Consider the following 14,684-nt stretch of genomic DNA (forward strand, 5'->3'; position numbering starts at 1 on the left):
CTGAGGGTAGAATTTCTTTCTAAATTTGTGTCCAAGAAAACAGATGATCACACGCTGTTGGAGATCAAGAAACTGAGTTGCTTACAGAGCCTTTAATAAAGTATTCTTTTCTGCCAAACACAGACTAATGCGAATTGTGACCAGCATGACTCTTGTGATGTGTATTTGTGAAGTAAGATGTCCTTTTCATGCAAACAAAAGCTCTATTAACTAATAAGATTTCTTTACTCCACTTCTTACTTCCAAATCCTCTAGACACCAACTGTCCATTTTGACGCTTGTTCATTAATTTCCATTCAGTAGAACGATTCCCCTCCACTCAGCTGTTGTAGCGATTTAGAGTGTTACAGCCTTTCTGATATGGCTCTTTGTTGAACTCTGTTTCTGTGTTCTGAGGACCATGTCACACCAGTGCCCTAAAGTATGTCGCAGTCATTAGAGCAGTTCGCTGCTTGCTTCACTACACATTCTCATTCGGGGGGACAGTTTAGTTTGACCTCTTAAAACGTGAAAGAGCGCAGCCTATTCTCTCTGCCAAGACTTAATTCGTGCCAATGCTTCCTTTTCTAACCTGGAACCTTCCACACACCCTACCTGAGTGGATCCAATAGATCTGTAGTTATAAACTTATAGAAAATCTATTTATTTTCTTTTCCCCCACTCCGATTGGGAGGCACATGTGGGCATATTCTGAGTGAGCCAAGACTGAAAGCAATAACAGATCCCAGGAAACAGAGCATGACTGTGGTGCCCCTTTGTGAAATATGGTCAACCTTGATAATGTTTTTATTTGTGATTGGGAGACCCCAGCACTTTGAGGATTTAAGAGCATAAAAATGAATAATAAATGGCCATAGATGAGTATATTTGTTTTGTACTAAAATGAAGTTGGACCGTGCAGTGGAATGACTTTTCCATGGCAAAAGCTCTTTTCCTGTGTGTGAGTTTTTGTTTTGGGTTAGTGAGAAACATCACGTCATAAAGAAAGAATGCGGGCCTCACAGGTTGCTTTGTACATTACCAATCTGTTGTGCTATTCTTGGTAATTTTTGTACGTGAAGTTTGCAAAAGATAGCAATTTTTGTTGTTATGCTTAAAACTAATATGTATGATAAGTGAAATTGGACTGTTTTAATATTCTTTTACCATTTTATTTAGATCAATTATGTAGTTTAATCTTTTAGATTTTATAATATGTCATGATGTAACAGCACTAAGAACATATATTACTTTTTTTAAAGAACTAAATAATTTCAAGATATTAATGCCTTAATGTTCTATGTATTATTCCAATACAGCTAAGACTTCTTAGGTTTCAAACTTTATTTTTACTACTTTGAGGATTTGGTATTTTATATAGCTTTCTAAAATTCCCATAACAGAATTTTTTTCTTTAATCTTATCCATTTCACTTCACGAGGAAGCTTATTTTTTCCTGACTTTGAAGAAAATCCCAGTCTTCTTCATGGAATAAGTTATCTTTTGAAGATTAAAGTGATGATTAAAATCCGATTTTGGACATATGATAATACTATAATACTATTTTTGGCAATGGTGTGTTACTTAAAGAGTTTTATAAATACATTATCTTAGCAATAACTTCAGCCACAGGAAAAATGAAGCATGATCTTATAAGACCTTATAAGATTAGTGTGAGATTTCCTGAGGGTGCATTAATACAGCTCTCCCTTCAGAAGTGGGCAGCAGGACTTCTCTGGGGCTTTTAATAGTCTATCCAAAGTGAAAGCAGGCTGTGGAGAGAGAAGAGGGTCTACAAGAGAGGCAGGAAGAACAGAGGGAGTGCCGAGGGAGGAGAAGGAAAGGCTGGAAGTGGGAAAGTGGGGCTGGGAAATCATTCTGAGTTCAGAATTGACCACTTTAAATCAACTCTTAAAAAAGCATGTTTTGAAGTTCTTAATCTTTTCACCTTTCTCACCCAGTCCCCCAATTCCCCTCCCCTCTGGTAACCATCTGTCTGTTCTCTATATTTATGAATCTCTTTTTATGTTGTTTGTTCATTTATTCCACTCTTTTGGTTTCACATATAAGTGAAATCATATGGTATTATCTTGCTCTATCTGACTTATTTCGCTGAGCAGACCTACGGTTCAGGCTACAAAGCAGCCCTAGGGATCTAAAGTATAGATGAGGGAGAATAGTCAATAATATGGTAATAACTACAGTGTATGTATGGTGCCAGGCAGGGGGTTACTTAAAATATCAAGGGGAGAACACTTTGTAAAAATTATAATTGTCTAACCACTATGCTGTACTCCCGAAGTAATAAAAAATAATATTGAATGTCAAATGTAATTAAAATATAAAATTTTAAAACACAGATGGAATGTGATTTTTAAAAAATCACATTTTGAAAATAAAAGCATACTTTGGAAATATTTAAAATTCTTAGCATTACTAGATTGAACAGAACACCTTAAGGTAAAGCACATCTTTTTGTTTTTAATAATATTTTCTCTTATTATTTTATTTTTAAACAAGTATTGGTGCGTTACTTGTTCCTGGTCACTCTGCTCCTGACTTTGAATGTATTAATGTTCCTGATCTCCCTGTCAGTGAGTCGCTATTTCACCCAGCTGACCCCAGTGGGAGAGCCGAAGGGCATGTGGCTACCTTACCCTGGGGCACTCATCAGGACATTGCAGAAGCTGACCTGTGTTGCTACCTTTTGACCTCTTGAGCCCTGCTGGTTCAGGCTCTCCTGGTACCTGAAGGTTATAACAAGTGTATGGGACCCAGCACTGGAAACAGTAATCCTTAACACACCCCTACATATTTTTTAACATTCTTCTGTATAAAGTAATCAAAATATTTTACCAGTAAGTAACATGTATAAGAGGACTTTGAAATGATCCCAGTAATCCAGATAAGGGGCTAGTGAAATAATCAGGCTTTAATAAACTTTTTAGAAAAGAATACATATTAACGGAACACTCAATAGAGTAGGCTTTCCTTTCAGATGACTTAATGTTACCGACTTTTATAATTCAAGCCCAAACATTGAAAGCAAACTGGTCATATTTCTAGCCAACGTCATATAAGCTTACCAATGATTAGGAATCATCACAGAATCTTGATTCATTTCTTTCAGTGACCATGATCAGAAAAAAAAAGAAAAAAAAGAATGGAAATCACTGCTCCAGCTTGTTAATAATAGCTATTCTTCGGCCTGGACATTTGCAGCAAAATTGTCTTGATGCTGATCCAGGAATATTGAAGGAATACACCTTAAAATTCCTTAGATAACGATTAAATTCTTCCCAGAGACTAAAGTGAGGCTGATCTGTTTGGTTAAATTGAATTGCTTTGATAAACAGAGATGAGTATTGTGGGAACAAGGTGGCTTGTTCCAGATTATAAGCTACGATTTTCCAGGAAATTCAATTATGTAAATAAGATCTTTCCTAATTATACGAGATTATTTTATATGCTACTTTAATTAAATTTATTGGACTGGGACATAAAGTTACTTAAAGTAATCTATACTTCAGGTTTTGTTTGGGAGACATACATCATTATAAATTATAGAGAAAATGTAGATGTCTCACATGGGGTGGAAGGATGCACTGGGCATTAGAAGTTGGGTGAGCAACCTGAGAAGGTAAAATTATTTATGAATAATTTTAAATTTTTTAAATGAAACAGGGCCATGAAACATACTAAGAATTTTTTTTCTCCAAAATTCATTTTGGGTTATGGTGAGGAAGTTAACATGATTTTGTTGTTGTTTTACCCCCAGCAACCAATTTCCTTACATCATTTACTGAATAGCATATATTTCCTCCATTGGTGGGTCATATTCCTTTACTGACAATAGAATCTTATAATACGGTCTGTGTTAGAAAATGTATCTGTTTCATTGAGGTGCTGTTTGTTTCTCATATAAGTAATACATTTAACTTGACTGCTTCTCTTATAAGTAATACACTTTAACTTGATTTAGATAATAAAACATTTTAATATCTGAACGGGAAGTTTTCCTCTTATCAAGCTTTATTATTTAAAAAAAAAAGAACCTATTTCTGTTACTTATTCTTCCAAACTTAAGCATTTTTTTACAAATCTATAATAATAGAAGTGCAATATGCTAATTAGACCAGACAGCCAAACAACCTTCCAGATGCTCTTCGGGATGAAGTTGCCACAGCAAGGGCCAAGGCAGAGGCAGTTAGGGGTGATCAGGCAGGCAGGCAAAGTGGTTAGGGACAATCAGACAGGCAAGTGAATAGGGGGGATAAGGCAGGCAGGCAGAGTGGCTAAAGGTGACCAGGCAGAAAGGCAGACAAGTGGTTAGGAACCAGTGGTCTCAGATTGCTAGAGGGACATTTGACTGCTGGTTCAGGCCCACAGGGATCGGGCCTAAACCGGCAGTTGGACATCCCTCAAGGGCTCCCAGATTGCGAGAGGGTGGAGGCCGGGCTGAGGAACCCTCCCTCCAGTGCACACGTTTCATGCTTTGGGCCTCTAGTTTGATATAATCTGATATTATTAATATTTTTAATTGTCATAGTATACCTGTGAAGTAATTTGAGAAGAAACATGTTCTTTATAACAGGTATCTGATATAAAAAAATTAATCATGCTTTATATTTCCCCGATTTATAGATTTTTTTCCAGAAATGCCCTATAAATTTAATCTCCTGGTATTTTATAACATTTGGACATTTTCAATGAAAAAATTTTCCTCATTATATATCTCATTCATTAATTATTTTTGGTTTTGTGTATTTATTTAGTGGTCATCTCTATTAGAGAACTTGTTGCTTATAAAGTTGCAATTTTTTTACTTAAAGCTTTTCAGTCTACTTATTTGTATCTTCTAGATATGAGATTTTTTTTTGTACCAAATATTGGCAATTTTGGCTTTTCCTGGTTTTTGCTTTTATTGCTTTGGTTAGAATAGTGGTACCTGATTTTGATGTTTGTTGCCTCTAAATACACTTTGGGTACCTGATTTTGATATTTGTTGCCTCTAAAATTTCTCTGGTAGTCTACTTATTTAAAGCATTTATTTATTCATTCACTAATTTATTCATTACAATTTATTTAATACTCTTAAGCACTATGAGGGAGAGATATTGATATATACTCTATCATCTATGTATCTATGTATCTATCTATCTATCTATCTATCTATCTATCATCATCTGTCATCATCTAAGTACCCATCCATTTATTTATCTACCTTCAGGAAATGAGGGATCTGGTGGGGAGGAAGTGAGCTGTGTCTGAGTCTTGCGGGCAAGTAGGACCCTGTTTCCTGCTGACCCACTTCCCTGCCTCTGAGTTTTCTGGATCTGCACAGGGCCAGTTCTTGGGTTCTCTTTAGCCTTGCTCCACCTGTCTGTTATGATATGCTACCTCTTACTAGTCCACCCTCATGTGTCCCGCTGGCCTGGTTTGCCACCTGTTGCTTGTTACTGTCCTCTCTGGACCTAGTGTCTGCCTCTGAGCATGTGCATGTTGGCCACTAACTCCAGATCTGCCTGTTCCAAGTTTTTCTAAAACCTTTTCATTCTGTCTCATTAGTCTAATTAGTTTTAACAAAATAATTTTTTTAAAAAAGTGTTAAACTCATTCCTTGTCTCCTTAAGAGGAAATATAATGTAATTTAAAGAGGGGGGGAAAAAGTGATTTCTCAAAAGCAACTGGTTAGGATATTTATTTTTGCTCTCTCCAGTGGCTATTGACATACGCTATATTTCAATAAATGGTCCTGGGTTTTTATGTTTTAAAGGCCTATGTACTTTTAATTAGAAAGATGTACATGTGTGCATGCATGTGTGTGTAAATATGCACAATATAAACCATCAGCTTTGCTATTTCTAAACTCCTTCAACTGGGAAACTCAGTTTGTTGAAGTTATCTACAGTGTAAAAAATTTTTTTTAAAAAATTGATAGACTACTATTTAGTAAATTACCCAATTGTACAGAATTCCTTTTTGCCAACTTCAGTTGTTAAACGTTTTTTGTATACTATTATGATCTTGGTTTTATTCTGGATAACTGATAACCCGAACATGTGGCTCATGGCTGCACCCAGTTTTTCTTGCTCTCCCACCTTTATTTAACTAGGACCCATTATCATTTGTTTGTTCCCGGGTTGAAAGATATTTAACATGTGCAATACATAGTCACTCGGTAACTATTTTCTTTCTGCCAAGGCAAAATTTTAATTGAACATATTTGCTTGAATTTACCTCATGTGTGAGATGTTATGCAAGGGTTATGTGGTTAAAACCATGATGAGAACATAGTCCTTGTTCACAGCAACTGACAATCTAGTGAGTGGCGAATTCCAATGGATATGAGCTATTGAGGAAATTGTCAGGCCAAAGCACGGTATTGGGAATGCGTAGGGTGCATTTTAGTAGGCTGCAAGTATTCTTGTTTGGCTTAGGTCTGGAAAAAAGAGTAATGAATGGAAAAGGAATCTTCTATGACTTTAATTCAATAGGCAATGAGGGCTACTAAACAGATCCGTAAAATAACCAGTTCAGAGCTGGGGAGATAAATCTGGCAACAAGTTCCAAGAGGTGGAAAACAAATAAACAATACAATTTTGTTTGAATCAAATATATATTGGAGGAAGGAAGAAATAATAAAAAGAAAATTGAACTTGATACCTGAATTCAAGGGCTAGCATTATCACTAAATATATGACAAGTAACTTACAGAAAGTGGTCTGTAAGTATAATATTTATTCTAGCTTTATGTAGTTGCCCTTAACCAGGTTTAGAAGGTACTTTCAGCACTTTGAATTGGTCATTTCATTTTCTTTTGGCTTGCATTGGTTCTGAATAGAAGCTAGAATATTTTCTTAGCTTTGTATCCCTGAGCAGGTATCTATTGTCTTTGTTGCTATTAACATTTTTATTTTTATCACTGACTTTCAGTAACTTGATTGTGATATGCAGCTCCCATGTGGTCTTGGGCAGAGCAATTAAGCTTTTACTATATTTATCTGTAATATGGGACCCTGAATATCTTAAGAAATTTTGTGAACATTAATCAAAATGTAAAAGTATTCTAAAAAGTTTATAGTTTACTATAATTACTTCCCAATAATACTTTGAGTGAAAACCAAAGTTTGACTCTAGAATCATAATCAAAATAATGCCTTTTGTTACTGTCTATTAAGTTACAGTTTTATTTGCAGACACTAGTTCAGAATATCCTGGCAAGATGCCTGAAATGAACAATATCTTGACTTAGTTTCCAATTCACATTTTATGTTGTTTGTGTACAGTGTTTAGTCCAAAATTTCCTTGAGAATGCTCTTAATCCTTCATAAAAATATCAGTGGTCTTAATTATCAGAATTCAATATAATTTCCATAAATTTCTCTTCAATCCCTACAGGTGAAACAGACATACAAATATAGCACTAAATAGCACCAAGTACAATACAATCCTACAATTGGGCAATTATCTCACTGATAAATATTACATACTGACCAGCCTAGATAAAGATTATATTAACTTTGTAGAATTCAAAATACAATTATATGTGAGATCTAATCTATTCCTTAGTGCATCTTCATGAGTTGGTGGGCATGGGAGTCCCGATTCTGCATGGAAATGCTATGCATATTTATGAAGTCATGTACTGAGAATATTACTTATGCTAAGAAGGCAAGTTGATTTGACAAGATTATGCTTATAAACATTGTTTGCATATTTTTACTTTTACTATCCTTTGGTTGAAAATTTCAGACCATTTTGTATTTCAGGCTTCATCAAATACTTCATTGTGAGTTTTCTAAAAGGTGGTCCATGAAAATGGATTTATCACAATAATGCCATGGACTTGTAGAACATTCTGCTGAACTTAAATCCCATTTTAAAAATCAGTGCTTGGTACCAGATTTGGAAACTGAATCACCATCTCCTTTATGACAAGAGAAATACTTAATTAGCTTTTGTTTTTCAAGATTCCTCCTACAGTTCACCTATAATCCGAAAGAGGAAAACGGTGCGTTCTAAAGCAGGATGAAAGTGAGGTGACATCCACAGCTGCTTGTGTCCCTGGCAAACCATTCTGAGAGGCTCCGGTTTCATTTGGTTCAGATGAAGCACATGTTGCTCATTTACTGTACATATGCTTCAATGTATTTTGACAAATCGGATCTAAAAATGTTACAGATGTTCCTCATTAACTTAATTTGAATGTAGTAGCTTGGCTATAATCTAGCCCTTTAACACCATAATGAAGAGAAAAATTTAGCTATAGTTCATATGTACCGATTCAGTTATAGTTCTGTGATATAGTTAGTGAGCTATTCACATTTAACAGGTGCTCTCTTTTAATTTTTTTTCTGATAATAAAGCCAAATGTCTTTTAAAAAATGTTTTAAATAATTTCAGTTGGACGTGAAATTATTCTGATCCTAATTTTTTTTTTTTTTTTTTTTTTTTTTTTTTTTTTTTTTTTTAGATATTTACTATTTAAGGGTCTAAGCTCAGGCAACAACATAACTTTAGCCTTTGCTAGAAATGAAGGTTCTCAGGTCCCATCCTAGATCTACTAAAGCAGAATCTGCATTCTAACATAATCTTCAGGTGATTTGTATACACATTAAATTTTGATAAGCACTGTTTTAAAGGAGGCCTTAGATTAAATGTGTATTATGCACAAATATACATATGGGTCAAACCTGATACTCTATGTTGTACACATCTGTTTTATACACATATTATAGAAAATTAACTGACTTGCAGATTGAACTGTTTATTTTCTAATTTAATACATTAAAGAGTACCCTCATCAATATTTTTCACAGGCAGTTACCTGTCTTCTACAAATACAAAAAACTGCATTCATAAGTACTGACATGCCACACATTTTCAATAGCCATGAAATACATTGAAGAACTTCTAATTCCAAAGGAATCTTCTAGAGTTCTCATCGTATCTTATTGTTTTATGTAACTTTCTATAGAATAAACTTGTTGGTTGGGTCAGTTGTGAACTACATTTATACGTCCTCGCCCTGAAAAAACAGGAGCAGGATTGCTTGCAAGATTAAGGATTTCTTGGGGAATAAATTCAATTTTAAAATTACTGTGGGTATTAAAGGAAATGATTATATCTTAATTATTTATACTAACTTATATTATACTTACATATAATATACTTCATTACATTATGAAAATTATATATAATATGTGATAGAAAATAAAATTTATAAGGATATCTGAAATCATGCTGAAAAATATCTCAGTTCCTTAAAATTCAATTTTATTGGCCATAATATTTCCTATATTTATATTCCAGCAGAAGTATGCACAAGATATAATTCTTATCATGAAAGAAATAGAATAATTAATATTATTTTGTTTTATGAGTCAATGGAAATCTATGACAAAATACCATATAATTAAAAGCTTAACACATTGTTACTATCTAATAAAAAGGAAGTTGAAATATTTTCTTTTTAAAAAAATCTCTAATTTGCTGTAGCCTGGCTGATTTTTTTGTTTGTTTTCAGTTCCACCAATTACACTCCTCAATAATCAAACCCAAACTTGGGAATAAAATAAAGACCATTTCTTGAAATCTATTTGGAAGTCTCTATTGGCACCACAGGAGCACATCAGTAGTTTACAAGCTTGCAACACATTACATGTTTTTATTATTGTTTTTATACATTTCTGCTGAAGAAAACCTTCAAAACTGATAATATTAGGTTGACTAAATAGCTAATGGACAAATACTCTGAGATATTTAACCGTATATAGAAATATACAATATAGTGTTGCAGCTTGTGTCTGAACATGTACAAATGTAGACAAGCTAGGAAAGTCCTCTACAGCTTCATATAAGCAATTGCACTGTTTAATTTTTCTTTTTTCAAACTAAAGATCACAATGCAATTCAAATAGCCCTCAGTGTCCCCGAAGAGCTACTGTGTGCTGTATAAAAGCTAAGTAATCCCTGCAGTGTCAGGGGTTACTATTCAGCTGTTCGAGATCATGAGATGATATCTCAGCACTCATAAAACAGAGGATTCAAAACACAGGGGCATACGTGGAAGTACAGATCATAATGACAGTCCTGGAAGTTATCCACAAGAAACGTCAACACCCTGGAGGCCAAAATAACACGACTGAATCAACATTTACAACTTTTGTTCAAGAGTAAGTCCAATATGGAGGGAAAATTCACATGGAAACATTAATGCTATAATAATAATAATTTTATTTTTGGCTTATTTCCAAAATATGACAGTCTTCAAAAACTCTCTGGGATATCTTTTCTTAAACATTTTAAATGCATACTATTTATTCTGTACAAATAAATGACTATCCCGAGTCAGCTACTTATTAGAACTATTCATAAAATGTCAATGTATTTAGCAAGGCACAGTAAGGGAAGCATAAACGTTTCTTTAGGTATGCACATTTCAAATCAGAAGAATGAGGGGTAATTTTGGCCCCTGGGATTTGAAAATATCTTCCAGTTGTAATCTTTGGTCTGAATATTTACATGGTGGTTTCTTCCCATTCAAGCTCAACATCACCTATAACATAAATACATCACAAGAGAGAACTGAAGTTAACAATTCAAAAAGATTTAAATGTTTCATGGCAAAAAATATAGTGCAGATGAAAAGCTATTATCCTAACTGGGCTTAGAAATGAAAAAAAAAAATTTTTTTTGATAAGTGCACCAGCCACGCTTCTAAACATTTTCAACATACAGTTATTATTACTTTAATTCTCCTACTATCTTTGATAAACTAGTAAATTGGGGTAAGCATTGCCTCTGTTTACCTTCCATTGCATCCAAAGAGTCCATTTTCTGAAGTGCTGAATAGTTAACAAAACAGATGGGCTGGTTATTGCCTTTACTTGATAGGAGATCCAGAATGCACTGGTGTAAGAAGATATACTGCGCCTAGACATAAAAGAAAGAGTGCTTAAATAATTGGATGTGGTGAAGATAATTTTTATAAGTTGATATGTACTGTTACAATGAAAAGTAATATTGAATTCAACAAATGCTAAATAGCTAAATTCGAGGCTACATACAGAATTTACCTTATATGTAAGTGATTTTCTACCATCTCAAGCATAAGGTTTTCCAAATTCCTGTGGCTTCTTATGGGCTTCAAGTGTCTTTAAAAAAAATACTTGCCATTGAACGCCAAGTGTTAATATGTTCTTTCTTGCCATGATTATTAGAAGTGGCAAATTTGATTATTTAAATTTGTTTAGAAGTTTCCTTCTTGCTGTTAGGTCTAATTGAGTAATTTTTCTTAAAAACAGTTTTCTTGTTAGAATGGCGGTTGGAATGCAGATGCTAAATTTACTTTCAAAATCTGTGAGTGAGCATATCCATACACCATGAACTCATTTAAGATAAGTTTAACAATTCTTTTAATCACCTAACATTTGGCCTACTTATAGTAGCTAGTCTCTATTTGTAAATAAAAGGCAGTTGACCATTGAAAAATCCAAACAATCTGGTGCTGGACAAGAACTCCTAACAGTTCATTGGAATGTTGGGGCTAAATTTATTACCACCCAAATTCTTTAAGTTTATTCAGTATAATTCAATATTCTGTTAGAATTTTTGAGTTTGGATTTCCCCGATGGTAGATAAAGTTATAGTCATAGAACATCACCTATACTTTTACTTAGGAAATATATCTGACATTAAAAGAATGTAACCATGTCTTTAAGATATATAAATATACAAATAGACAACTGCTTTAAATAGAATGCCCTCTATGTGACCATCTGAAGAGGTTATATTTATATCTATTACTACTATACTACAAACCTGTTTGAAACTGTCTTCAGAAATTGGTGGTCATCATCAGGAATATCTATTTTGTGTGTGTGTGTGTGTGTGTGTGTGTGTGTGTGAATGACAGAATGTTCCCCCAAACATCTCATCACTGAAATGTTAGTGCTTTGAGAACATAACTCTTATATTCACTGCTCAATTCCCATTGCCTGTAACAGTGGTTGGCATGTCTAGTTGTGTAATAAGTGTTTGTTGACTTAGTCTCATTTAATTCTCACAGCTAACCAATCTTTACCATATAAGGACAGCTTTCATTTGGAAAATATCCAGAAGTCATGAGGGATAAAGTGTGTAAGTGCAACAGATCATTAAGTTTCATAATTCAATTTTGTTAAGGGATGAAGTGTTGTTCTATTATTTTATAACTAATGAAAATTCAATTGAAATCGCTAGTAAATTACTTCTCAAGGTAATCCCAAAAGAGTATTTTCAAACATATATTATACAATGAATAACATTATTGGTAGAAATAAATTGACACTATATTTCCTTTGAAAAAAACAATTAGTCTGCTATTTTTTAAAATCACATTTGAATTTGAAATGTGAAGCTTCTGACTGTAGCCATCTCATCTTCTCCGCCGGAAAGCATGCTGGGTGGAAGCTCTGCCAGCAGGGCAGGCTGAACTCGGAGGAGCAGTTCTACATTTTCCACGATCCCTCTGCCATGTGTGTTATTGCCAAAGAGAGAGCCAAGAGTGAAATTTCAGTTTCTTCTATAGATAGTTATGTTACCTTAAGAATTGTTTTTTATGTTGTTTCCTCATTAGGGGGATCATAAAGTATACATGGTGAGATTTAAAGGACTTAACATATGTAAAGTTCCTGGCAAAAAACTAGGAACCCAAAATATATTAGTTTTTTTCTTTCATGTTCTTCACATCAGTAAATCTCCAGGAGAACCAGAGCAGAAAAGAGGCACATCCAGATTAACCCCTATTTGAACCATCAATAGTGTCTCAGGATACTATATCACTGCAGCATATTCTTTCAGAAAGTCCTTTCAAATCTCATGGGGCTGCTGGGAACTGTTAGACAGTGAAAGACAAAGCTCTCTCCTGGGCCTGGGCCATGCCCCTTTGGTGTCATTTGTTCAATATTTTGCCCAGATTCCTGCTCCCCACTCCTGCTCACAGCTACTGTAATATGTGCTGACATGAGGATTCTTCATAGGAACTAGGATTACTTCCAAGAGCAATAGAAGAATCTAAAAATCTCTTGTGCAAGGCCATGCTGGTTTGTAAGGACTGGAGCCAAAGTATGGTCATTTTCTTTCTCCCCTCTCTCCCTTCCTCCCTCTCTCCCTCCCTCCCTCCCTCCCTCCCTCCCTCCCTCCCTCCCTCCCTTTCTTTCTTTTTCCTTTCATCACAGGGAAAGGACAGTAAAGAGTAAAACCCCTTGGAAATAAAAATGGGTGAAAGAAAGCTTCAGACTTCCAGCTTGGGACACAGCAGAGCCTTGGCATATTTACTGCATGCTGGGCATTGATCACATGCTTGATGTTTTAGGTACTGTCTCTTATTTAATACTGACAACAAAATCGTGAAAAAAAATAACATGGCTATTTTACAAAAGAAAATGATCTCAGATGGGTTAATTACACAAGGTCCCACAGCCAGCAATTAGTGGGGCTGGATTATAAATTTAGTTCTCCAACTCCAAGATTCATGCTCCTTCAATTCCCCTAAACAATTGCCGCATTTCGCTCTAGCAATATAGTTAACAAGAATAATGTATGAAGATTATACAGCATGTATTGAGTACTAACTTGTGTGAACTTAACAGGCATTTTGAACACACTCTTTACAAATTTCAGTTCTAAAAATTTGCAGAGTATGGCAAAATATTTTTCTTTTTTTTTCCTTTTTTTTTTTAAATAAATTTTTATTGTTCAGATTATTACAAATGTGATCCTCTTCCTCCCCTCAATTGCTCCCCTCCACCAGGTTCCCAACCCACCCTCTGTCCTTTCCCCATCCCCCATTGTCCTCATACATAGGTGCACAGTTTTTGTTCAGTCTCTTCCCGCATCTCCCTCTCCCCTTTTCCCCAAGAATCGTCAGTTCACTCCCCTTCCATATCTCTGATTCTATTATATTCACCAGTTAATATTGTTCATCAGATTTTTTTAATTCCCTTGGTTTTTAGATTCACTTGTTGATAGTTACGTATTTGTTGATCATAATTTTTATCTTTATCTTCTTCCCCTTCCTAAATAACCCCCTTCAGCAATTCATATAATTCTGGTTCGGCAGTGATGAACTCTTTTAGCTTTTTTTTATTTGTGAAGCTCTTTAATTGTCCTTTGATTCTGAGTAATAGCTTTGCTGGGTAGATTATTTTTGGCTGTAGGTTCTTGCTATTTATCACCTTGAATATTTCTTGCCATTCCCGTCTGGCCTGCATGGTTTCTGTTGAGAAATCAGCTGACAATCGTACGGGTGTTCCTTTATAGGTAACTACCTGCTTTTCTCTTGCTGCTTTTAATATTCTCTCTTTGTCTTTTGCTCTTGGAATTTTAATTATGATGTGTCTTGGTGTGTTCCTCCTTGGATTCCTTTTGTTTGGGGTTCTGTGGGCTTCCTGGACTTGTAAGTCTATTTCTTTCCCCAGGTGGGGGAAGTTTTCTGTCACTATTTCTTTCAGTATTCTTTCTGTATCTTGCTCTCTCTCTTCTTCTGGAATCCCCATAATTCTGATGTTGTTTCGCTTGAAATTGTCCCAGAGGTTTCTTACACTATCTTCAACTTTCTGGATTCTCTTATCTTCTCCCTTCTGCAGAGGAGTGTCCTCTGGCTCTTCATGTTCTAAATCTTTGTCTTGATTCTTATGATCTTCCTGTCTGTTTTTAGG

The 14,684-nt window shown here is 34.8% G+C and overlaps 1 protein-coding gene across 1 annotated transcript in view; it reads right to left on the minus strand.

Annotated features, from left to right (window-relative positions):
* Window positions 1–9,495: 9,495 nt before the first annotated feature.
* The window catches only part of PTPRQ (protein tyrosine phosphatase receptor type Q), a gene marked incomplete at its 5' end in the record, with an annotated part of 199,117 nt that continues 193,928 nt past the window's right edge, over window positions 9,496–14,684 (minus strand). Inside the window, 2 exons of the mRNA XM_084878250.1 lie at window positions 9,496–10,540; window positions 10,794–10,917. Coding sequence (XP_084734376.1) covers window positions 10,503–10,540; window positions 10,794–10,917 — 162 coding nt within the window. The 3' untranslated portion in view covers window positions 9,496–10,502. The remainder of the gene's footprint in view (window positions 10,541–10,793; window positions 10,918–14,684) is intronic.

Source organism: Pipistrellus hanaki, assembly GCF_964339955.1.
Source record: "Pipistrellus hanaki genome assembly, chromosome: 3".
Lineage (NCBI taxonomy): Eukaryota > Metazoa > Chordata > Mammalia > Chiroptera > Vespertilionidae > Pipistrellus > Pipistrellus hanaki.